Source organism: Mya arenaria, chromosome 7 (genome assembly GCF_026914265.1).
Source record: "Mya arenaria isolate MELC-2E11 chromosome 7, ASM2691426v1".
In the NCBI taxonomy this organism is placed as follows: domain Eukaryota; kingdom Metazoa; phylum Mollusca; class Bivalvia; order Myida; family Myidae; genus Mya; species Mya arenaria.
In genome coordinates, this window is record NC_069128.1 from 60,699,615 (window position 1) to 60,725,666 (window position 26,052).

General features: G+C 37.8%; 1 protein-coding gene across 1 annotated transcript; it reads left to right on the top strand.

Moving 5' to 3' along the window:
* The first annotated feature begins 3,382 nt into the window (after window positions 1-3,382).
* LOC128241399 (myosin heavy chain, striated muscle-like) lies at window positions 3,383-25,713 on the top strand. Its single transcript, XM_052958316.1, has 31 exons — window positions 3,383-3,515; window positions 3,757-3,862; window positions 5,441-5,599; window positions 5,909-6,052; window positions 8,223-8,379; window positions 9,660-9,687; window positions 9,973-10,084; window positions 10,615-10,707; window positions 13,793-13,856; window positions 14,195-14,293; window positions 14,542-14,645; window positions 14,960-15,098; window positions 15,306-15,574; window positions 15,828-15,998; window positions 16,195-16,374; window positions 16,602-16,722; window positions 17,132-17,202; window positions 17,722-17,927; window positions 18,082-18,339; window positions 18,487-18,970; window positions 19,192-19,383; window positions 19,647-19,792; window positions 20,108-20,255; window positions 20,573-20,826; window positions 21,244-21,322; window positions 21,655-21,900; window positions 22,235-22,781; window positions 22,962-23,202; window positions 23,465-24,359; window positions 24,635-24,859; window positions 25,051-25,713. The coding sequence occupies exons 2-30, from the start codon at window positions 3,827-3,829 to the stop codon at window positions 24,824-24,826; spliced, it is 5,835 nt and encodes a 1,944-aa protein (XP_052814276.1). The 5' UTR covers window positions 3,383-3,515; window positions 3,757-3,826; the 3' UTR covers window positions 24,827-24,859; window positions 25,051-25,713.
* Window positions 25,714-26,052: the final 339 nt, after the last annotated feature.

A 26,052-nucleotide genomic window follows, 5' to 3' on the forward strand; every position in this document is an offset into this window, starting at 1 on the left:
TTAAGCTATATTAGAGATGTGAATTGCCAGGCTATTTGCAATTTGATCTCAATTGTGAATCAGGTTTTGCAAATCAAAGATCGATACATAAATCGCGAAATAATAATTAAGATTATTAGTATTTATATACAAGTAATGATATCATTCATTTATTTAGCTATTGAGTTAAGCGGTTTTATGAAGGTTTGTTAATAGGTCGTGTATTTTGTGCAAAATAAATATCTAGATCATGTGGTATAAAAAAGATTAAATTGTGAAATAATGTAAGCATGTAGGATTTTTTTTATACATTATTTGAATTTGTGAATAATTGTAAATACATTTAATTTTTGAATTGAAATGCATCGAAACATCCATGTGTTTTTTGGTTTTATTAACGGTTGAATGTTAATCCTAAAAGCAATGCTATTGAAAATGGTGATTAGGAATTGGCTATCTAGGGTTTTTCGGAATTTGGGTCTTAAAATATCCATTTTGTTGATGGAAAGGTATTGAAGTTGTACATTTTATGAAACTTTATATTCTGAGAAGAATGCAAGATGTTTGGAGACAATTGGTTATGAAATAAGTTAGTTACGAGCTTTACGAAAACACCACCGTCCGTACGAGGGTCTTAACATGTCAACCTTTACTTAAAATATTAATGTTTTCTGGAAAAAAAATCTTTGAATTTTTTGTTGATATTTAGGGTTTTGTGATAGATTATCATGTTTCAAATAATTTTGGTATTGAAAATAACTGTTTTGACTAATTTTTCAAGGAAGGGATGTGGCCACAGGGTGGGTCATGTCAATGCAACTGCCGCCTGTGTGATTAACGTAACCTTGTACTTGAGCTGAATGCATTCTTGATAATATGCTGCGATCAATGCTTTCTTCACTATATAATTCTACTTACCTTCTGTAAATGTAGCTCAATTGTTTTCTCAAGATCTGAAAAATGGGAAACATCACAATGTAAACAATATCACGTGACAAATTTGGCCGCATTCAGAACAATCGTGTCATGTGACAAATTTGGCGGGAAAACAACCGAGAAATAAACAAAGAAATCACGTGAATAGAGTTAAAGACGAAACTGACCTACTTTTAAGATTAACAAGTAGGACAACTGCATACTCTTAACGCGTAATAAAAAATCACAGTTGATTCCTTAAAAGATCATCTTCGACAATCATTCAATAGATAACATTGCGCCAAAAACGAAATAGTCGTTCACACTCCCAGTAGTGTCGATGTACAGTTTCATTATTTTGAAGAAATGAGCATATTATGGCTTAAGAAATACTGTTTAATTCGAAAGACACGAAACCTGCTTTTAAAATATATGATATAAATATATGATCACAATAGTTTTTTTTTAAATTAACTACGTCAAAAGAAAACAAAAACTTTTCCCAACCGCTAGTGTGTTGACCTCGATATCCCTAGTCTCGATCATCTAGACGCTTGCATCCGATCCGGATCAATACCGTTCATTGAGATAAATAGACTGGTTCTGCGATCTTCTAAGATTATTGTTAACATACATTCTGCGCATTCGTGATATGTTTTTTTATGTAAATATAATTTAATAAAAACAGAAAACGACTGTGCATTAATCACAAATTTCCTTTTTAAATGTTATTTCTCTGGTTTTAATTTGCGTTATTTTTTTATAGCTTCACATATTAGTAGATTACTAATCTTAATAATCTATTGCAAACTCTAACAGGAACCAGTCTAGTGACGAACTGCTACGGAAATTTCCGAGATCTGACGGTAAGAAACGGCGCATGCGCGATTAAGACGATGTAGATGCCGCATGCGCAAACCCATTGCACCAGGGAAAGTTTAAACACAACCAATATATGCGCTGGTGCTGATGCACCCACGCAATGATGAGTGTTATATCGTAGAATGCATTCATAATCTTTGTGTTTTTCTTCAAACCGCAAAAGTTTATGAGCATACAAGTCCATGTCTCTGTTTTGATACAATACAAATCGTTATTGAACTACTTTCACGTCTCCAATGCAATTATTACAAATTAAACCTGATGAAAGAAATATCAAAACATCATAATACAGCATGTTCATTCTGGAAGTATGTTTTAAAAAGACGAGTTCTTATTAAACACACAGAAAGATTATATTATCATTACCATTTGATATGTACTTGTGACCTTACTTGGAAAAAATAAACTTTTGATAACAATATAGAACAGACAGCATGTATTCCCTCATTTTCATCCAGTATGTATAAACTGAAACTATTCACTTTAATCCAACAGGAGAATTACCATTTCGTTTGTTGATGTTGACTTCTTTTCATACATCTTTACATTGTAACAGGAGGGGATGTTCCGAGCTCAATAAGCACCAACCTAAAATTTCGTGGTCTTCACCAACGTTAAATTTGGATTTAATTTAGATAAAATATTAAGCGAAAAGCGTAAGAATACCTTACATTAATAACGCAAATATGTAAAATGATTTTAAATCAAATACACGTACGGAGGTGTCCATTTTCACTAGCGCCTTAAGTCAGAGATTGAGACTTAAGATCCACACGTGTCATTCTTGATTGTCTTGTAAAATAAGAATCAGTAAAGTAAAGATTATGTTAATTTCTGTACATGTTGTATATGGCTAGTGCAACTATTATTTAACCACATTGTGTCAATTGGAATCACACAAATGACTTTGTGTTGAGTATAAAAGTCACATTTCTGGGTGCGAGTCTAAGTTTCTGACGTAGGACGTAAGCGAATATGAACCCTGGAATACATAAGCGGATCCGGGGGTAGGGGGGGGGGGGCAAGAGTGAAATATTAAAAAAATAATACCAAAATGCTTCATTTTCGACTATGAATTGTCAAAATGTTCTTGGGGGAGTACCAAAACCCACCTCTCACACAACTTTATACCAATTTCATTTTGGTTCTGTTGGAGGGGCGCAAGTCAATAGTTACGTCCCTAAGTTTCGCCCCCTCTAACATCAAATCCTGGTCCGCCCCTGGAATATATCGCTTCTTTTAAAATCAGCGTGTAACGAAGCATAATTCATGTACAACAGATGGAAAAACGGAATTATTTCAATATTTAAATGTTGTAAGACAGTTGATAAAGATAAACTGGAAATAAGCTTAAATTGCAGTAGTTAAATAAGTGTAAAGGGTCGTTGACATTGTTGCACTTCATGAATAGTTTCAAACAAATTCAAACTACTATCATCGCACAATTGATGTAGATCACCCTTCCAGAATATATGGTTTTTACTTTCATCGTAACATATTTTTTTATAAGCATCAGTCTATATTACAATATGCCACCACAGGTAGATAGAGAAAGGTAACCAAAAACAGAAGCGCCATTATAACACTCGTCCTCGGTACGATCTCGCTCACTCAGAACTCACAAACCAATCAGAAACGTCGTACGTGAAGCTCTCCAAGAGAAACTTACAGCACATATAAAACCGGGCGCCTGGTATGTAACTCACAAGGACTTTTCCTCTTTCACACCAGGCACAGAGGTAAAGGCTTACTTATTTCTTTTTGGATCAGTGATATATTTCTGCAGCGCGTGTTGGGACTTATTTTCTTAATGTGAAATAAATTCTTAGTGTAAGGAAAACAGACTAGATAAGCGCACATACATTTTTGAATATCTGTATGAGAATTATAATTTGTATCTTAGAAATAAAACATAATGTAAACACAAATGTTTTATATACACTGTATTCTGTATTATATATTACTCATTTATCATTTCAGTGGGAAGGGTAGTTCTTAAACCCCAGTTTTCATCAACTTCAGCTTGTTCTTTTCGTAGTAGTAATTCAAGATGTCTGGAGATTTTAGCAATGATGTTGACTTTAAGGTAGGAACAATTTTACTATATATAATTTATTATATGTAACTTGAGCAGCCAAATGAGTCATATGAAGAAATAGTTGCATTCTATAATACGCCAAAGAGTGTGTTTCATAATCTGGCAATACTTGCTTTTTTGAAATACATTTGGAATGTCTCTCGTATTTAGTTCATCACTTCGTGATAACAATTATACATCTCTATTTCTCTAAGAAGATGTCACATTAATAATACGATAAAATACTCTCACATAGCATTATGTGGAATGTCAGCAACGGTAATTAACTTGTTTCATTGCTAAAATGCGTTTTATGATATGTTAAGATAAGTGCTATGATTTAGGAGTTTTATATTATGTTTGTCAAATAGGCATTTTATTTCGAATGTGAAATTGGCATTCATTTTTCATTATTAGTATGTAAAGTATGTTAAAATGTGTCATTGTCATCAATTCAATGCACTACAAAATATTCGTAATAATGAGCAGCGGTTTTTATAGTACACTGGTTAGAACTTTTTTTCGAACATAGCATTGTTGAGTATTTATTTAAATGGTATTATTTTGAAAGTGACACTCTTATTAAAAATCAATACCTACAAATGTATAACAAACATATATTTTGACTGATAACCTTAACACTACTTACAAAATAATGCATTTATGGAAAATATTCATTTCTGATAACAAGATTGTAACCGTGAATTAAATAGCAGAAAGCACAAAAATAGTAAATGTTTGGTGAATGCTTAAAGATTAACTGTGGTCTTCTATGGTCTCATGATGTAGAAATACCGTGTTTTATGCTCATTTCTTTCAAATTAAACTCGGTATCCTTTATAAGAAGCAGTGTTTTCAACATTTATTTATCCTCTTTGGAATATTAAAACAATATTATTAATTGTGGTGAATCTTCTTTGGGAGTAAGAGTGCATCTTTAAGTATATTGACGCACATAACACTTATACAGTGTTCTGCTTTGCGGCTATTTGCACAAGTAACAATTCTGAGAGAAGTTTTGTTAATAATTCAAACAAGGTAAACACTGGGTTCAAGGCCTACTATCGGTCTTTATTTCACAAATGGAACCGTTTCTGATCTCTACTTGATTGAATTAGTATCAAGTCAAACTGAAGTTCTCAAAATGGATCACGCCCGACTATATCTATTTTTAAAAATTTAACATTGTAAGTTCTATGAAGGACGCAAAAGTAAAAGTAGTCCATTGAGCTGATTAACATCATGCATTGAAAGTGATTATGCCGTATTGACGCTTAACTTGATGAGAAAATATCGTTTATCAGGAATATGAAAACATTGAAGGCATAACATAGTTGATATGTAAAATATTCATGCTTGTGTAAACCGCATCAACATAACCTTAGATCTAGGAAAGTATGTTCGTATTCCTTTCCGAACTTAGACGGAAATTGCCCAGGTTATGTGTTTTTACAACGAGGTCCATTTCCGAACCAATACGGAAATTGCCGAGAATATATCATTACCTAACGAGGTCCATTTCCGAACCAATACGGAAATTGCCGTAATGCTTGGATTGGTAATACTTATGATTATATATCCTTACAGTACCTATGGGTCAACAGGAAGGCGCTGTTGAAGTCGTTGGAGGGCTTTGACGGCAAGAAGGCTTGCTGGGTTACCGATCCGGAGGAAGGATTCTCTCGCGGAGAAATCGTTTCCTCACAGGGCGATGACGTTACCGTCAAGATCCTGAGGAACAACGAGGTACGCTATTCTTTTTCGTCATGTTTATTGGAAAGTCAATTCTGACTCATTTGTCATTAACTAATTAATGTGTTCCCACAATTTATTGTCTAACTAGATTTTTAAAATTTACAAGACTGATGGGTAACATTATTATATCATCAATCAATTATAAAATAAAAAGACATATCTAAAGAGCATGCTACTTCTGCTTCTACTACTGTTATGTCCAGAATCAAATTCCTGCGGGTTGTACAATTCTACACTTCCGGTATCTCCAATCCACCTAAAAATATCAACTGACTACATGTTCCATTTTTCTCACCACAGTCCAAGACGTTTAAGAAGGATGACCTCCAGCAGGTCAACCCTCCCAAGTACGAGCAGTGTGACGACATGGCCAACATGACCTACTTGAACGAGGCCTCTGTGTTAAACAACCTCCGTCAGCGTTACGTCAACGGCTTCATCTACGTGAGTTACATCCCTTTGATCTATTTCCCGTCATGTATTGTTTTGTAATCGCCATTTTAAATACACAATTTATTTCTTTTACAAATTTTGACCTGATAACTAACACCATTATTTTTAGTTGCGAGTTCAGTGTGTGTGTACCACGTGATATATTACGTCATATATGCTACGTCGGAAGGCAACCTTTTGCTTAAAACAAAGATTTATATCAAAGATAACTTTTCTTTTACTACACCATTTTAAATAAAACAGAGGGAAGTCTTAAAATTGTTGCCCCGTTTTTCAAACGTTTCCTTGATCTTAGAGCTGAATGTTCGAACATTTGTTTTCATACCAAACAAATTACAGACGAAAACAACTGTTCGAACATAAATAGAATGTTAAATCATCGTTCAAATGTATTTTTAACTGGTTGGCGTTGTTATACGTAATACGAACTTTCCGGAAAATTCACACAACAATTCACAGATTAACTGATGTGTTTTTACCCCACCCACGCCTCAAAGTCAAAATTTGTCAACAAACTAGCGTGGTCCCCATCATTACCTGGAAATCGACCTGTCTTCAAGCAAAACAGACTGGTCTATGAAAGTAGTATGACTGAATATCCATATATCATGAAACACACTCTAAAACTAAGCAAAGTGTTTTATGTCCAATGATTATCCGCAATTGTTTTGCGAACACATTCGACCTTTCAAATTTTCATTCAATAAATGGCGGCGTAGTGAGTTGGTTATGTATTCATGCACCGCTTAAAATAAAAGTGTTTTTGTTATATTTTGGAACATAGATACACTAATAAAACTTCATTGATAACTGTTCATACAATCTTTGCACTAAAAACCGAGCAAATAATAATCTATAAAAAAGAATATCAGAAAACGTTTTCTCAACAAACCGAAAATAGAAAATTGACAGGCACGTCATCATCTCTAAATAGTATAATTTTGCGTGAGGGGCGTCCCGCCACGAGTGAAAATATAGTTTTTCTATGATCACGAGTGAAATAAAATACGATCTTACACTGAAATAAACAAATATCTTCTATATCTTTGTTTAAAGTCTGCATTCGAAGCAAAATATTGCCTTTCGACGTAGCATTCATGACGCAATTTATCACGTGGTATACAGACACTGGAATTTAACATCCATTCATTTCACATTTGCCTGTTAGTAAATACAGTCAAAACCCTTTAGGACGAAATTCATTGGACTGGTCAAAATTTTCGAACCTCGCGAATATCGAGCCAAGCGGGAATGCTTTCAGTAAAAAAATGGCCGTTTACATTAAGTTCGAGCCAACGAGGACATCGAGCCAAACGATATTAAGCCAACAGGTTTTGACTTTATAGCAATATTCCATTGACGAATTGTCTGACGATATGAACATGTTCGAAATTAACTGGCTCACTTTGAAAAGTGTATTTCTGAAGAAATATGTTACAGTAAAATTGAGATCGCTCGAGGACGGCGGGGACCGAACCAAAACCTCGAGGGAACCGATGTTTCGAACGACCCCATATTTCAACTTTCCAGTCTGTTTTGAATATCTTTCATTGTATTTTAAGTTTGAAGTCGTCAAATCGACTGTTTATTAAGACACCGATTATGCGTTGCGCTGTGGTAATCGCTCATATGTTCAAATGATGCCGTATACTTAGTGTATACTAAATATAAAAACAATATCAATAAATAAATAAATAGAAATGTGTATTTTTTCAAGATTGCCATAACTTCTCGTCATTAACTTCTCATAATTATCTTCTCAAATGCCCTTATCAACTACTATCGGTCATGCGTAAACAGTGATAAACGGTTTTCACACCTTATCAAATTGCCTTTCAACTATCATTGCAGTTTTTACAACATGCGAAAATTTAAACACCTAGCAATTGTTTGTTTATTTTGGAAACGCGTTCGGGAAAACGTGTGAAATTATGACTTCGAGGGAGCCATAAGGTTTTATGCATGATTTGTGTACTTCGGACCGACTATATTGCTCGACTCCTCGACATATTTAGGTTTCGATGCAGCGTTGGTATATTTTATATGAAAATAGAAGGAAAATGTATGGGACCAAGCTCCGACCTCGAGGGGCCGCCGGTTCTCGAACGACCGCTTGTTTGTACGACCGCAGTTTAACTGAACATGTATATTACTTTTCCAGACCTACTCGGGCCTGTTCTGCGTGGCTGTGAACCCCTACCGTCGTCTGCCCATCTACCAAGACTCGATCATTGAAAAGTACCGCGGAAAAAGGAAGATGGAGATGCCCCCTCACTTGTTCGCCGTGGCCGATTACGCCTTCCAGAACATGTTGCAGGGTATGTGTTTCTTAAAGACACACTCACAGTTTTGATGTTTGCAAGGATCTTGTATCAAACTTTGTTGAAATCGAATTATATCAACATTATTTATGAACAAACATCCAACGCAAATGACATAAAATTATAATCATTTGAACAGCTTTAAAGCTGCACTCTCACAGATTGAACGATTGAACTTTTGTCTTGGAACGAGCCAATTTATGCGAAAATGCATGTAAACCATTTATATAATACTGCTGACAAAAATAAGTCACAGATATTCTATTTAAGTTCAAAAATTGATGCTATATGCATTTTTCTTAAACCGTTAGTAACGCTTTAAGCCATAAAACATGAGTTTTTGAAGTGAAATATGAAAATCTGCGATCTGATTTTTGTTATCAGTCTTTAATCACTGGTTTGCAGATATTTACGCAAAAATTTGTTCTCTCCAAGACAAAACAAAATGTTGTTAAAACGGTAAATCTGTGAGAGTGCAGCTTTAAATAATTAAATTTCCAATATCGTTACTAACGCCTTTTGGCCAAATTAAGCGCTTTCTTAGATAGTTTTAAAAAATTATTTACACCAGAACTTAATTACAACTTTCTATGATGTCATATCGTTGACACAAGCATTTTCTTCACATTTCATTCGAATTATTCCTTTTCGAAGTCCTACCCTTTCAACGTAAATTGATTCCCTTGATACCAAGCTAATTGCATTGGAGGTAATACTTCATTTTGTGATATTAGACCAAGTGTCAATAAAAGGCAATAACTTTATCATTTTCGGAAATTTAACGGCACACGAAATACAAAATAAATGGGAAATCTTAGTTTCTTTTAAATACCAATTCCGCCGCTGACTGCTTTTATTGTCAAAGCTATTCGATGAATCTAATTTTCCTCGACCTATGTTATCTTAATACAGTCACTCCCATAACATCTGTTGTGACTTTAATGTGACATTAACAGAGCGAATACGGTCCCTGTTTTGTTTTTTAAAACAACCTGTGGTAATAAAAACAACGATTATCTATTGATTAAAGACGTCAGCCGTTAAGGCTTATCAGCACAAATGAAACAACATGTTAACTCTTGACCCTTGTTAATTGCTTACCCGTGCGAGATATTATCGATTTAGTGTCCTGAAACAACCAGCTATGTTTATTTGTGTCTACTAAGCTTAGCAGAAACTGAAATGTCCTTCTGATAGATATGAATCGTTGTATTTGTTATAAAATGGTGGTGTATAGAGTAAATCATTCAACATTGTGATCTTCTTGTCATTTACAGATCGCGAGAACCAGTCCTGTCTTATTACGTAAGTTCAATAAACATGTGACAGAATTTTGTTCTATATAAGTTCATTGTATTTGTTAAAGAAGCCGACCTCTATGTCATTACTTCATTTTAAAAAGCCCTATATTAAGTTGCAGGTTGTAGATGAAAACAATCACGAAATCAAAGTGTTCGCGACAACAAGATGTGTTGTCACGAAAATCTTTGATTATAATAACATATCTGTTTACATAAATATGACTAAGAGGGACGACCACTCTTTTATGTACCCAAATCTCAATTACCTTCCTTTCCCCTCCTCCCTCAGTGGAGAGTCTGGTGCGGGAAAGACTGAGAACACGAAGAAGGTCATCATGTACTTCGCCAAGGTCGCCGCTTCCCAGCAGAAGACAGATGAAGCTGGACATGACTCTAAAAAGGTATTCACGCGAGTTCAATGTTTTAGGAATTTGCTGCTGTCATTATGTTATAGTTTTTGGTTATTTTTGCTTCACTTATTATGTTACAAAATCAATTGTTTAATAAGCGGGCACTTTCTTAGTATTTGTCCCGAATGTTTCTTTTCTATTCAACCGCTTAAAAACACACTTAATAATACCAGTTAATGACATAATAAACATTTTGTGGTTGTTTTCGTCTAAGACGTTTTAAACCAGAATGCGTCCGGCGATTCCTGGCGGTGCTGTGAGCCTAAATGCAATAGATATTTGTTAAGATCGAGAAATTTACATGCAATGAGCCTGGCTTTATTTAAATCAGCAATATTTTTCATATCAATAACGAATGTTCATAGAATGTATTTATGATGGATACCATAAATACGTTTACAATCAAAGGTAATATATGTGCAATGTAGCTACTACATTTTTATACATATAGATAAGCTTGTAACGCGCATCCAAATTTCATATTATTTAGCTAAATTTTCCCTCTATTTCTCTCATTTTAGGGTTCCCTCGAGGATCAGATTGTGCAGGCCAACCCTGTACTTGAGGCTTACGGTAACGCCAAGACCACGAGGAACAACAACTCCTCCCGATTCGTAAGTAGTCAAGTTTTTTCTGAATTAAGCACTTTAATTCCACTGATAACTATGTCTTACCTTCGATGTATTTCTAAACATTCTTTCAATTATAACTTTCTCCGTGTTTTTCCGTTTTTATTTTTCCCTCGACAAAATATCTCAATATAATCTCACTTTTATCATACGAATTACTGCCCTTGACAAACATACAAATTCCACAACATTATCCGAAATAATAACCGTACGGAATCCGACCTATAAATAAGCTATTTCTCTTATAGCTTCAATGTTAAATGTTGATGGGTGATGACCCCATACTTTTCTTCTTTTTTAAATTTTGATCCAAATTACAGAAAGGTGATAACTAATAGGTAAAACAAATGATATCATACCGACATTGTATATTTGCACTGAATTTCAACACAAATTCGACTTAAATGATTTATTTTGCAATCTTTCAAGCCAGAAATAGCTGGTTTGTTGATATTGAAGTGTAATTTAGTGAATGCTTTTACTGCACCTAAAACCATTTCAAATGATACCAATATATTACGGGTTCATCAGACGTTCACATTTGACAAAAGTATTTATCGTTTGTTTTGTTTATTTGAGTTTATCAAGGTCTGCCTTCGCCCCTTGGCTGCATTATGGCTTGACCCCGCCGTGACGCCATCACAACTTAAATTGTGTTTAAATGCCATAAGTGACATGAGATAGAAGTGACAGCAATTCGCAGTCAAATTCAGACATTGGAAGACATTAAGAAACATAGTGAGATACAAGCGATCCGAGTGCGATACCCTAGCTCTTTGCGAAGAGACCTCTTGGTTCTTTAACGTGCTCGGTGTTAAGCACCGATATACGGGATACTGAATAAACCACGTTTCCAAGCACTACCATTTAAATGCCAAGCGCCAGGCAAGGGAGCTACTTGTACTAACTTTTAACGTCTTTCGGTATGACGCGGCCCGGGATCAAACCCACGACCTCCCGCTCCTTAATTTATGTATCAGATACCTAAATCTCTTGTTAACCTTGACCACAGTCGGCACACCTCGGCCATCTCCGCCATACGACGAGCCTCAGATGTATGCTGATTCATCGGGAAAAGTAGTTCGTTAAATTAAAATGGCGACAACGCCTACAGAGTTGGTGTCTGCCTGTATGTTATGTTTAGTGTCTGACAGGCAACAGTTTTGTCTGAAAAATAAGAAAGCAACACAGAGTCAGGGGTATTATGTAATTGATTATTTTCGTTTTACTTTGAAATTACTACGCGATCTATTTGCAGCTTATTAAATGTTAAGAGTTCTAAGATTGTTAACCGTTCGTGTAAATTCGAAGGTTGAAAATGGCCGAGATGCTCCGATTGCCTAGATTATTAACAAACTGTACTGAATGACGCACACCTTACTTTCTCTAGCTATATCCAACAATATCCTCGTAAAAGTAAAGTCTATTTGGGTTCATGTAAGTAAAAAGCGTTGTTGAAAGCGTTGACTATGTGCTAAATGTAAATATGCTTTTGTAATAAACAGCGCTGAACTGTTGTTTAGAATTAGATATATGCTTTAAATGTTAGTTGTACGTCGTGTCGTTGTTAGTGTGTAATGTTAGTGTGTCATGTCTAATTTAAGGAATGAATTGCGGGGTTGATGTCATTATCGGGGTATGAACGCAATTGGGTTGGTCAATGTGTGTGGAGTCCGAAGGACTCCACGCGTACTTTGACCAACCCAATTGCGTTCATATCCCCGATAATGACATCAACCCCGCAATTCATTCCTTATACTTACACCAATAGTTCATTATTTCATTCAAGAATTGTTAAAAGACTATTTAATTTCATTTAAGAAAACTTTTCAGTAATCCGTTCTTACCCATTCTGTAAATAGAACGACCCGACTATAACCGGAAACATTTTTTTTAAATGACGTCACAATAACGTGGGAAAAGATCAACCACTTGAAATCACTTTAAAACGTAAAAATTGAAACACTTCTGGCACCAATATATTTAAAATATAATAAACTAACACTTCCTAAAATGTTGATCTATATTTTACGGGACCTGCTGACACAATACAACCAATAACAAGATCAATAGCTTTCATGTATATTGTTATGCAATGAATTACGATCCGAACATATCCGAAGATGTTGCGTTCATCGATTGATGAACGCAATTGCCGAAAGGCAGTTGATTTAAGGAATGGAAGTTGAGGTGTAAATATTTGTCTTTTAGCGCTAAATCGCGTATCTAGAAAGTTTTGCGTACTCACTCAGTTAGATTTCATTGCCAAATAACGTATTAAAACCTGTTGTGTTAGTCTATCCACTGGCGGATACTGCTGATTTTTTTAAAAATATTAATCTTCTGAAGTATAAAGAATCGTCATAGCTTAAATGCTTATTTTAACTGCATGCAGTTTACGAACTTGCTTGTGTGTGTACAGTTTACACGTATATTATAAGTGTACGCTCATATGGTATACATGCCGAAGTCATACATTGAAACGGTGATCGCAGTAACGGACTCAGTAAATATGTTTTACAAAGTTAACACATTCTACATTCAATTACTGCACCAGTCAATTGAAACCACGGCCCCCAAGGGCCGGGGTATACCGGAAATAGCCGGGGAAATGGTTCGTGTTTTTACCTTCCAGCTGGCCCCGCAGTGCCGGGTGAATGCGTTGAATATAGCGGAGAATGGGCATTACTTAGGGTATCTGGGGTGAGGGGGCATTTGGCGGGGTGTTTACCAGCAGTTCGTCCCCGCAGGGCGGGGATTTTGCCCGGGCTTGGCTGGACCGGAAGTCAAAGTCCCCGCTTTTCCCTGGACCTGGTGTGGCCGTGGTTACAATTGACTGGTGCATAGGCATGATGTCAAGAGAAAGTCTTGTCTAAAGGAAAAGCATATTATGACATACTGCTGGATCTTTCTGATTTCTTATTTTAATTTCACAATGTTTTTTTTACAAAAACTTTGCTTATCATTTTTATATCCCCCTTCTTAAATTCATAATGGGCTTCCTTAAACAGCAAGCGTTTTACAAGTTTTACCTATCAAACAACTAGTATTATTTCTCTCTCCCATTCAGGGTAAATTCATCCGTATCCACTTTGGCCCATCTGGTAAAATCGCCGGTTGTGACATCGAACATTGTAAGTAATTTAGTACATTTGCAAAACAATTAGAAAGAATGGAAAACGATGGAACGTGTGTAAATAAGAAAAGTATAAGTTCATTTGCGCCATCGCCCCGCCTTAGATAATAATGGAGATCTGCAAAACATCTTGGATAGCCAATAGAGCAGCACATTCGTTTTAAATAAATAAATGTAATGTCCAGTGTCACTTTCATCGTTTTTCAATTTACTTGTTTAATGATCTCTTTGTTAACATAACAATAATTTTGGCTTTAAAATTGCATCACCTAATGCATTGCACTTTTGTCAACTCAGCCCGATTCACATTTTCAAGTGCACTCCGTAATTTTGCAGATCTGCTCGAGAAGTCTCGTTGCACTTACCAGCAGTCTGCCGAGAGAAACTACCACATCTTTTACCAGTTGTGTACCAACGTGTACCCCAAGTATCATGGTATGTACATGCGCCATTTCTTAGTCATGGTTCATTACAACAACAGCATTCATTTTCCTGAAATAAAACATCGTGCAATACTAATTCATACAATACCTGGACGTTTACATGTTAATAAAATTTACAATGACTAAATGCATTATATTTGATACAAATACTTAGATTCAATCGATGAATGGATTAAGAAAATAATGAGCTGTACATGTGTATTAGTAAACATAAAATAAACGTGTCTTACTTTCATACAGAACTCTGCTTGCTGTCTCCGGATCCCGGCCTTTACTCTTACGTAAACCAGGGCGTGCTCACTGTTGATGGTATCGATGACGAAGAGGAAATGAAGGCCACTGATGTAAGTGCAGAATTACGAAGTGTTATTTAGACCGACAACATTAATAAACGCTTGATAACAGTCAAAGAAATTGAAAGCAAATCGTCTGAGCCCAAAATAGATTGCATGCAGCCAGTTGTGAAACTGGTAAATTCTTGTTCAAAGCTAGCTTAAACGGTCAATTTTGCTCAATATCTATCTAAAAATTTAATTTTACCAATCAAATAATGTAAATGTCAATTTTAGTCAAAATACAACATTTTGAAAGCTGTATACAATTCGCTCCTGGTTTCACTCTTGAAAATATATAACGTTTGAACATTTAAATGTTTCAGGAAGCCTTTGACGTGCTCGGCTTCAGCCAGGATGAGAAGAACAGCATGTACAAGTGCACGGCTGCCATCATGCACTTTGGTGAGATGAAGTGGAAGCAGAACCCCAGAGAGGAACAGGCTGAGGCCGATGGAACCGGAGGTACGTACGTTTGGGTTTCATATTGCGGAAGACAATAAAATTAATGGCCGATTTTGAATATTTGGAATGCGCATTACTGGAAGAGAACAAAACCTATTTTAATTAAGTAAAAAAGCGTTATTTTAATTAAATTCTATAGTTCCTTCAACTCAAATAGATTCTTCAAATGTCATCGTAATTTATCATTCTTTTATTCACTCTTTACAGAGGCTGAGAAGGTTGCTTTCCTTTTGGGCGTCAACAGTGGAGACCTGCTTAAGGGTCTGCTGAAGCCTAAGATCAAGGTCGGCACTGAGTTTGTCACTCAAGGCCGTAACAAGCAGCAGGTGGTCAACTCCGTAGGCGCTATGTCGAAATCGATTTACGACAGGATGTTCAACTGGCTTGTAAAGAGAGTCAACCTAACCCTTGATACCAAAAAACCAAGGAACTACTACATTGGTGTGCTGGACATTGCTGGTTTCGAAATATTTGACGTAAGTTTTCTTTTATATTTATAAGTCTTTTCTAAATAACTTCAGTACCTTGATAAAATTGATGTTTTCATGATAACGACTTTTTGTTAATCATCTTCGTCTTAAGACCTGCAATATAATTTACCTTCTAATAAAGCTCGATGCTACTTTTGTACACAGTTTAGTTAGTTGTTTGATATGTTCTTTCGTTGATATGTAATGAAACTTTTAATAAAGACACCTATCACCTACTCAGTATTTCCTTTTCTTACAGTACAACAGTTTTGAGCAACTGTGCATCAACTACACGAACGAGAGGCTGCAGCAGTTCTTCAACCACCACATGTTTGTGCTGGAACAGGAGGAGTACAAGAAGGAAGGCATCCAGTGGGAGTTCATCGACTTCGGTATGGACCTCCAGGCCTGTATCGAGCTTATTGAAAAGGTAAAAGCCAACATGTATCTTAATTATATACAGTTGTCTTTATTCAAAAGAGACTAAATCTCAACATCTATATCTGTCAGAATCTTTTGAAAGCGCCTCTATTTTTGAATGATTTTATAATGACTTTTTTGTTCTTTGTTTTATCCTTGCCCAAAACTCCACCGTACATGACCACATTAACTTTTCGTATTTCTAGCCTATGGGTATCCTTTCCATTCTGGAAGAAGAGTGCATGTTCCCTAAGGCATCTGACAAGACCTTCGAGGACAAGCTGATTACGAACCATCTTGGCAAGTCCAAGGCCTTTGGTAAGGTCACCAAGAGCAGGAAGGGAGGCAGCAACGCCCACTTCGAACTTGGACACTACGCCGGCGCTGTACGTATAATGAGATGAAAAACTTGTTATATTATTGATACATGTACTTTCAGTATCAAGGTATTTTTGTTTAAGATACATTTTCACTTTTAACATTTTAACGGATATGTCATAGGATGGATCATTTTGGTTTTCATTTGTCATCGGTAACACAAGCATGTTTATAACAAGTTGAAAATTAGGTTTAAAATTATGCGGAATCCCAATGCCTTCTTGTTCCACCTCAGGTGCCATACAGCATCACCAACTGGCTTGAGAAGAACAAGGATCCGCTGAACGAGACCGTTGTTGGGATCCTGGCAGATTCAAAGGAGCCTCTGGTAGGCACTCTCTATGAAAAGCCAAAGGGTAAATATAAAATTTGCTCAAAATTCTATTAATCGAAATAAATAGTAATAATTTTAATAGTTTCAAATTGTCATTCACCTGGCTTGTGTATGAACATGTATGTACTGACACGAATAAATACAACATGAAATGGATCTCTAGTAATACCCGATTGGATAATGTGCATGTGCTATAGGAGACACACCCGCACGCACACGCACACACATACACACACATACACACACACGCACACGCACACACACACACACACACACACACACACACTAACGCACACACACACGCACACATGCACACGCAAGCACGCACGCGCGCACCAGTCCATCAATAGCTGTGATAAACTTTCTGAGCTTGAACCGTATACTTTTTTCCACAACTCATTATCCTAAATGTTGAGGGATTATCTTTACAGAGGAGGCCAGTGGTGGTGCTGGCAAGAAGAAGAAGTCCAGTGCCTTCCAAACCATCTCTTCTGTGCACAGGGTATGTACAAACACTCGGTCAATAACCTATGTGAACTAACAACACTCAGGTCGCTGTCCTTCGAAAAATATTGTTAATCAAAAGTCTACTCCAACTCTCATGATAATTGATAGCCTTGGTGACATATGTTCAACCAGTGGTCTACACAACACTCAAGATAACCCCTAACCTTTGACAAATAAGGTTCCCCCAGTGTTAACCAACACCGAAGATACATCATTAACAGATAAATGTGTACCAAACGGTCTAACAATTTACCACGTTTCATAAATTAACGCCTTTTAACGTACATGTAGTAGATCCGAAAAACATTACACGCACTGACAATCAACATTATAAAGTAACAATGTTTTGATAAGTGTGAACGTTTAAGCACATGCACATTTTAAATTCAGTTTTCATACAAATTAGTTTCGCGAGGATTCACACAAGCTTGCGACAAATTGCGATCTTACATATTCTTAGCATTCGGCGATGGCAGCATCAGAAATCTAGACACGATTTCATTACTGTTTATAGGAGTCTCTGAACAAGCTGATGAAGAACCTGTACAACACCCATCCCCACTTTGTGCGCTGTATCATCCCCAACGAGGTGAAGACCCCCGGCATGATTGAAGCTGCGCTTGTCCTCAACCAGCTCCAGTGTAACGGTGTGCTTGAGGGTATCCGTATCTGCAGGAAAGGTTTCCCAAGCAGAATAATGTACCCTGAATTCAAGCAGAGGTAATACCAATTTCACTTTGACACAAAGACTTTGATGTCTCTAGATAATTGTAAAACATAATTTTAATACATAAAATGGTATTTAATTGGCTTTAAAACGTTACTAATTTCACAATTGAGAGTAACTGTTCATTCAACTATCTTTTCTCATTAGATACTCCATCCTTGCCGCCAGCGCATTGCCCGAGGGCTTCGTTGATGCCAAGGTTGCCACTGAGAAGTGCCTGAGCGCCATCCAGGTCGACCCCAACGACTACAAGATCGGTAATACCAAGGTCTTCTTCAAGGCTGGTGTCTTGGGTAACCTTGAAGACATGCGTGATGAACGTCTGTCCGGCATCGTATGTTTGTTCCAGGCACACATCAGAGGCTGCCTCATGAGGACGCAGTACAAGAAGCTCCACGACCAGAGGTAATAGAAGCGACGCTCGCGAAGTGTTTGTAACACTAACTTCGAATGTAAGTTTAATGTATCACTTGCCGTACAAAGACTAAAGCTTGTCAATGAAAATATTTTGATGTTTTAAATCACTTACTTGCATATTCATCATTTGGTTAGGACTGCTCTTGAGAGGATTCAGAGGAACATTAGGAAGTGGATGGCAATAAAGAACTGGCAGTGGTGGAAGCTTTACGTGAAGGTGAAACCTCTGCTGAACGCCGCCCGTGCTGAGGATGAGGTGAAGAAGATGGAAGAGGATTTCAAAAAGACGAAAGAGGAACTGGCTAAGGTTGAAAAGATCAAGAAGGAGCTTGAGGAGAGATGTGTTGTGCTTGCCAGGGAAAAGGAAAACATGGCTCTTCAGCTTGCTACCGAGGGTGACACTCTTGGCGACATGGAGACAACCATTGAAAACCTCACTCAGCAGAAGTTTGACTACGAGGCCCAGCTGAAGGAATACGAAGAGAACATTGCTGCCATCGAGGGTTCTGCCTCAGACCTGGAAGGTGTCAAGGCTAAGCTTGAAGAGAAGACTGCTCAGCTTCAGCAGAACATTGAGGGTCTTGAAGATTCTCTGAAGAAGGCTGAACACGAAAAGCAGGTATTTAATGAGTTGGCGAAAACATTTTTTTTCTGAATTAAAATGTTAATATAATATCAACTGAACTGTCATTGTATGGTATCGTTTCGTTCGTTTCATGACAAGGACATAATGACATTTATTTTAAAAGTGCTAGGTTTAAAAGAAAATATTAAATGCTTCACTGAGATGTTCTAACTAAGTAGTGTTTACTTATGGACGTCATGCTAATTCCAATTAAGCACAAGGACAGCCAGATCAGGACCCTCCAGGGTGAGATGTCCGCCCAGGATGAGACCATTGGCAAGCTCAACAAGGACAAGAAGAATTTGGAAGATACTGTCAAGAAGACCCAGGACTCCCTAAAGGCCGAGGAGGACAAGGTCAACAACCTCAACAAGCTCAGGCAGAAACTCGAGGCCACACTCGATGAGGTCAGTGTATACATTTGCAGGTGGTTTAAATGCCAAATGCATTTAATTTTATCACATTTTGGCGAATCAAATCATTGCCTGATATTCAAACATGTCAAAATTGTGAATCTCAAATGGAAAAAAGTATATTCGACTATCAAGTTTGATTTGAAAATCAGCATGGTCTTTTAAATGTATACAACAAAATATAGACAAAAACTGATTATCAGTTCAACCGTTCAACCATATCAAATGTTAATTAAAACTGTGTCGTATTCTTCTAGATTGAGGACAACCTTGAACGTGAGAAGAAGGTCCGTGCTGATGTGGAGAAGGCCAAGAAAAAACTTGAAGGTGACCTCAAGGCCACTCAAGAAAATCTTGAGGAAATCGAGCGTGTCAAGTCTGAACTAGATGGTAACATCAAGAAGTGAGTATGATTGGAGATTTGAAATCGTTCAAACTAATTCAGTGTTTGTTATTATATAAAAAGAAAGGACATGTAGTAAAAGTCTTGATGTAAAAATTATGTACTATAAAATACTATAGTATTATTGTGGTCTAAACAAAATAAATATATAATTGAAAAGGAACAAACAAGAAAGTTAGAATGATTTCTCACAAATTTAGTAAACAACAACACCGTTAATCAAATGTAGAAGTGCAATTTGTGAAACAGTCTTCTTTTATCTAACCGTAACTGCGATAACCCAAAAATAAAATGATAATTTAAAAATACCTCCAGGAAGGAGAATGAGATCAAGACCCTGAACCAAAAGCTAGAAGAGGAACAGGGACTGGTGGCCCAGCTTCAGCGCAAGATCAAGGAGCTCCAGGCCCGAATTGAGGAGCTGGAAGAGGAACTGGAAGCTGAAAGGCAGAACAGGTCTAGGGTGAGGAATGAGTAACATTACAATATATATAGAAAGAAACAATAACTTTACTTCGGGAAGCCTAACGATAATTGACGTGTACTGACTGGTACTATATGAGTATGCTGAACAAATATTTATTATGTGAAGCTAAAACATCAAGACGTATGTAAAGTAAAAATATCAAGACGGTTTAATGAATTTGATTTTGCAGAAAATGTAAATTAATATCCATTGTGCACATGCTTGGGCTAATATATTTCACTAGAAGTAAACATTCTATTTTCTTTACGTTAGGAATATTTCTTACTTACTTTTAAACCACTTCCTTATTACAGGTTGAAAAGCAGAGGCAGGAGATTACCCGTGAGCTTGAAGACATCGCTGAAGCTCTTGACGACCAGGGCGGCCAGACAGCGGCTCAGATGGAGTTGAACAAGAAGCGGGAAGCCGAGATCCAGAAGTTGCGACGAGACCTCGAGGAACAGGCACTGCAGAGCGAGTCCACCATCGCCACCCTGAGGAAGAAGGCACAGGACTCCGCCAACGAGATGGCCGACCAGATCGACCAGCTCCACAAGGTCAAACAGAGGTAAGACACTGTTTGGGGATTTGGGAAACTATTGTAATTAACAATTCATAAGCAATGCAATTGATTGTCTTGGAATAGGTGGCATTCCAGACTAAATTCTTGAAAATATACATAAAAAAGATTTGATCCGTTTTATAAAACATGTGTTGGTTTTTAAAACAAAACATTTTGATACATAGCTGAAAAATGTCGGACACTTAGTATAGAAATCGTCATCCAAAAATCGAAATAATATCAAAACCTCGTAATGACAACTTCTCTTTAGGAATAAAGACAATTTTCTGCATTAGCTAGCGTTCACTCAACCTGACAGTGCACACTGCATTTTTAAATTCTTGCGTCGAATCATTATTATTTTGTTAAATAATCAAAGAATACACCAGTAACTGAATATCGTTCAATGACTTTTATTTCAAGAGTTGAGAAGGAGAAGGGACAACTAAAGCACGAGATTGCTGACCTCAAGGACCAGGTTGTCAATGCCTCAAAGAAGGGAGTAAGTTGACAAAATGGATTCATCTGTCGTCACTCAGCGATTGTAAATGATTGAATACAAGTTATTATGCATACTGAAGTAGTATTGATTCTTCGCTTGCTTAATTAAGTGGACAACCTGTCACATGGATTGCGTTGATAAATTGCATTATCAAAAGAAACCATTGTATCATTGGATATGATGAAGTTTTAAACTGAACAATCAAATCAAATTCATGCTTCACAATTCATGATACGATATGTTTCACATATGACATTCATGTTTTTTCCTCTGGCAAATATAGAACAAGCACAAAATGCATAAAAACTAATTCGTCTTACCAATCCTTTCAGGGTATGTCTGAGAAAATGAGCAAGCAGGTCGAGACCCAGATCTCAGAATTCAACTCGAGACTTGACGAGAGCGCTCGCAGCATCCAGGACCTCAACGCCACCAGGGCGCGCCTCCAGGCCGAGAACGGCGACCTGAGTCGCCAAGTGGAGGAGGCTGAGAGCAGCATCAATCAGCTCAACCGTGAGCGCTCCAACCTGGTCGTTCAGCTGGAAGAGGCCCGCCGTAACGTCGATGATGAGATGAGGGTATGTAGTTTAAACAATATATAACAAATTTGAGGTCCTCTATATGATTTAATGTCACTGAATAGAGAATATAATTAATGAGAAATATTATATAAAATACATGGATTTTATTTGAGTTCAGGATGGAAAGGAAATATTATGTATAAAATCTTATTTTAAAATATGTTTTATTGAAGCTTCCACTTATTAGATTCGATTGCCTATAACTATTTATTGTGTAGCTTTAATATGTTTCATTTTAGACCAGAACGAGTGCGTTGAATTTAAGGCTCCATTATTAACATTTAAATTACTATCGCTTACTATACTTATTGGTGTTCCCTCTAAATTACAGGCACGGCAGAAACTTTCCAGCGAGCTGCGCAACCTAATGGCTGACCTTGACAACCTTCGCGAGCAGTTGGAGGAAGAGGGTGAAGCCAAGACCGACCTCCAGAGGCAGCTGTCCCGCGCAAACGCCGAGGCAAACGCCTGGAGGGTCAAGTATGAGTCCGAGAGCATGGCCCACGCTGAAGAACTGGAGGAAACTCGCCGAAGGTTGACCGTCAAGCTCCAGGACAACGAGTCCGCTCTGGATACCGCCAACAACAAGATCAGTGGTCTTGAGAAGAACAAGAGTCGGCTGCAAATGGAACTCGAAGACGCTGTTTTGAACTCTGACCGCTCCAACGCAGCCGTCACCGCCTTGGAAAAGAGGAACAAATCCTTCGACAAGACCATTAGCGAGTGGCAGCTGAAGGTCCGCAGCCTCCAGTCTGAACTCGAAAACACACAGAAAGAGTCCCGCAGCTACAGCACCGAGCTGTTCCGCGTGAAGACCCAGTACGACGAGATCATCACTACGGTTGACTCACTGAGACGCGAAAACAGCAACCTTTCCAGTAAGTGGCGCTTTTGGCTCTTAAATAACTTGTTTTTTTGAAATGCTATATGAGGTACATGTTTTGTTTACAAGGTGTTTAAAGCATTTAGTCTGAAGCTCATTCTTTTCATAAATAACTTAAAAACTTTAACTGTTTTAGTTTTCTGGTACAAAATAGTACGCGATTATTGATTTACAGCTCAGCTGTCTGAGGTGAACAACCAGCTGTCCGAGGGCAGCAGAAGCGTGCACGAGGTGGATAAGACGCGCCGTCGCCTGGAGATGGAGAAGCAGGAGCTGCAGACCGCCCTCGAGGAGGCTGAGTCTTCCCTGGAGCAGCAGGAGGCCAGAGTTGCACGCGCCCAGCTCGAGATCCAGGGCATCCGCTCAGAGATCGACCGCAGGATCGCCGAGAAAGAGGAAGAGTTCGAGAACACCAGGTGAGAGCCACTTCATGTCGCTTGCAATACTCACTAACTAAATTAATTTCGATTAATTAAGTGATGTAACCCAAAACCAAAAGTTTCAAACGTTTCCTTTTGTGAACGATCAAGCAATCAAAAGACATTACAATTAAGTACTAATTAACCAATATCGAAGTGCACTGAGCTTACTTTGAACATGCAGATATCTGGTATGATTATTACGAATAAAGAGAATACTTTTAACTTAAATCTTATGTAAATTTCACTTTTATTCAAGGCGCAACAACGCTCGTCAGCTCGAGTCCGTGCAGGCGACACTCGACGCTGAATCCAAGGGCAAGGCTGAAGCCATGCGCACACGCAAGAAGCTTGAATCTGACATCAACGAATTGGAGGCTGCCCTTGACGCCGCCAACCGTTCCCGCGCCGAGATGGAAAAGAACGCCAAACGCTTCCAGGAGCAGTCCAGAGAATTCCAGTCCGCCATTGATGAAGAGAGGCGCAAGACATCTGAATCCCTTGAGAACGTTCAAATTGCCGAGCGCAAGGTGACCATCATTATGAACGAGTGCACCGAGATCCGCTCCGCCCTCGAGTCTGCGGAGAGGTCCCGCAAGGCAGCTGAGAACGAGTTAGTCGAGGCCACCGACCGCGTCAATGAGCTTACATCCCAGATGCAGGGCATAGTCAGTGCCAAGAGGCATCTGGAGGCTGACATCAGCGCAATGTCCGCCGACCTCGAAGAAATGAGTTCCGAGGTGCGCCGCGCTGACGACCAGTGCAAGAAAATGACAATCGACATCAACCGTGCCTATGAAGAGCTCCGCTCCGAAAAGGAGCATACCTCCCAGCTTGAGAGGATCCGTAAGACGATGGAGACCGAGATCCGTGAAGTCACTCTGCGCCTCAGCGAGGCCGAGTCCAAGTCCCTCAAGGGAGGTAAATCACTCATCGCCAAGCTGGAAGCCAGAGTTGTGGACCTTGAATCCGAACTTGACAGCGAGCAGCGCCGCCACGCAGAGACTCAAAAAAATGCCCGCAAGGCCGACCGCCGCCTCAAGGAACTCGCCTTCCAGGTTGATGAAGACCGCAAGAACCAAGAGCGTCTCCAGGAGCTCATCGACAAACTCCATGGCAAGATCAAGTCTTACAAGCGAATGGCAGAGGAAGCCGTAAGTTCAATTTCACAATAAAATACGTTTAAAAGATATTGCTCATTATCTACAAAATAAAGATAATGATAATGATGTCAATTGTAATTCAGGATGTTTGCCTTTAAAACTATTACATTGCTTTAATGTGTAAATACCTTTTAATTAATATATACTTATTCATTAAAAGCGTTATACAAGTAATCTTAAACAGGTTATATTGTGATTTAAAGGTGTAAGGCAGATTTTATCTCATTACTCTTCCCATAACTAAATGCAATTGCTCCTTACTCCAGGAGGAAGTTGCCTCGATTAATCTCGCTAAGTACCGCAAGGTTGCCGAAGAGCTCGAGAACGCCGAAGATCGCGCCAATTTTGCCGAGAACTCCTTGCAGAAGTCACGCCTAGCAACTCGCAGCCAGTCAGCGTCCCAAGTTACAGGCAGCACCGTTGTGAGGACACGCAAGGTCGTCGTCAAGGAGGTTTAAACTTCCGCTTGTGACACACCGTATACGATTATGGTAGGTTGGTTCGAAGCTAATCACTCTCTTTAACATCATTATTTTCATACACATTATATGTATATATAAACAAACATTGCAAAAAAAAACAAATTTAAGGAAGATAAACATTGCACACGACAAAAAAAAAAACAGACTGGTGGATGGTCATTATAAACGAACTTATTCACAACAACGTTATCTTTTTCTAGGAAACAACAAATGACGAGATCTGCATTTCCTCTGCATTTGGTTTATCCTTAGACAGCAACATATTTCCCACCACTGAGGGGGATGGAAAACAAAGTACAGAGAAACAACTCAATAACCAAAGACATCGAAACAAACGACAATACCAAACAAATTGTGTTCTTTCGACCTTGATCACGTTGTTGAAATATACATGTAAAACACTGAAACTGTGTTTACAAAGAAAGTGTATTAAGCTTTGAAATGTGCCGAAATAAGCTTTCGTTTATAACACGAGACATTACATATTTTATCTGTGCCAAGATAGTTGAACACGAAACGAAAGTGACGTTCTGTTATTTGTTAGACTAATCACTTCACGTTGATTTTTTATGATTAAGAATGTCAACGTTTTACTAACTATTTTCGTATCTCTGTACTGGCTTTATAGTTAATATTCCACGGTATTTTCTGATAAGCCATGTGTATGAACCCTCAGTGGGAGATTATTTATTAATTATGTATTTATTTATTTATTTATTTGTTCAAATACAGTTAGGTTAGTCGAATGTGAGCATTCATTTGGTGTTAAATCCATTAGTATCATTGAATGTCAAGCATTTGTGAACTCAAACCTACTGTTTGTATCGTTAAAATTTATCCTAATAAAAACAAACAATTAAATACACAGGAGTTAAGTTATTTTTTCACGATTATTTCCTCTTGAGTTATCAGTAATACAATGCAAACTACGGGGACAAGTCGAGAAGTCTAAAATACACAAGGTAAACACCACTTACACAAATACAAACACCACGAACACCACACACGCATTAAAGTAGCTTTACCGATAAATGAAGGGATTAACGCCTTTCAGCGATCAGTGATTAACGAGTTCACTTGAACCAAAGTATACCGGGGGGGGGGGGATGTAGGAGGGGGGAAGTCTTTAACTAATGTGTGTGACCATAACCACACACTTGTCCCAACATGTTCAGTTAGTACATTCTGGAATGGAGATCTTA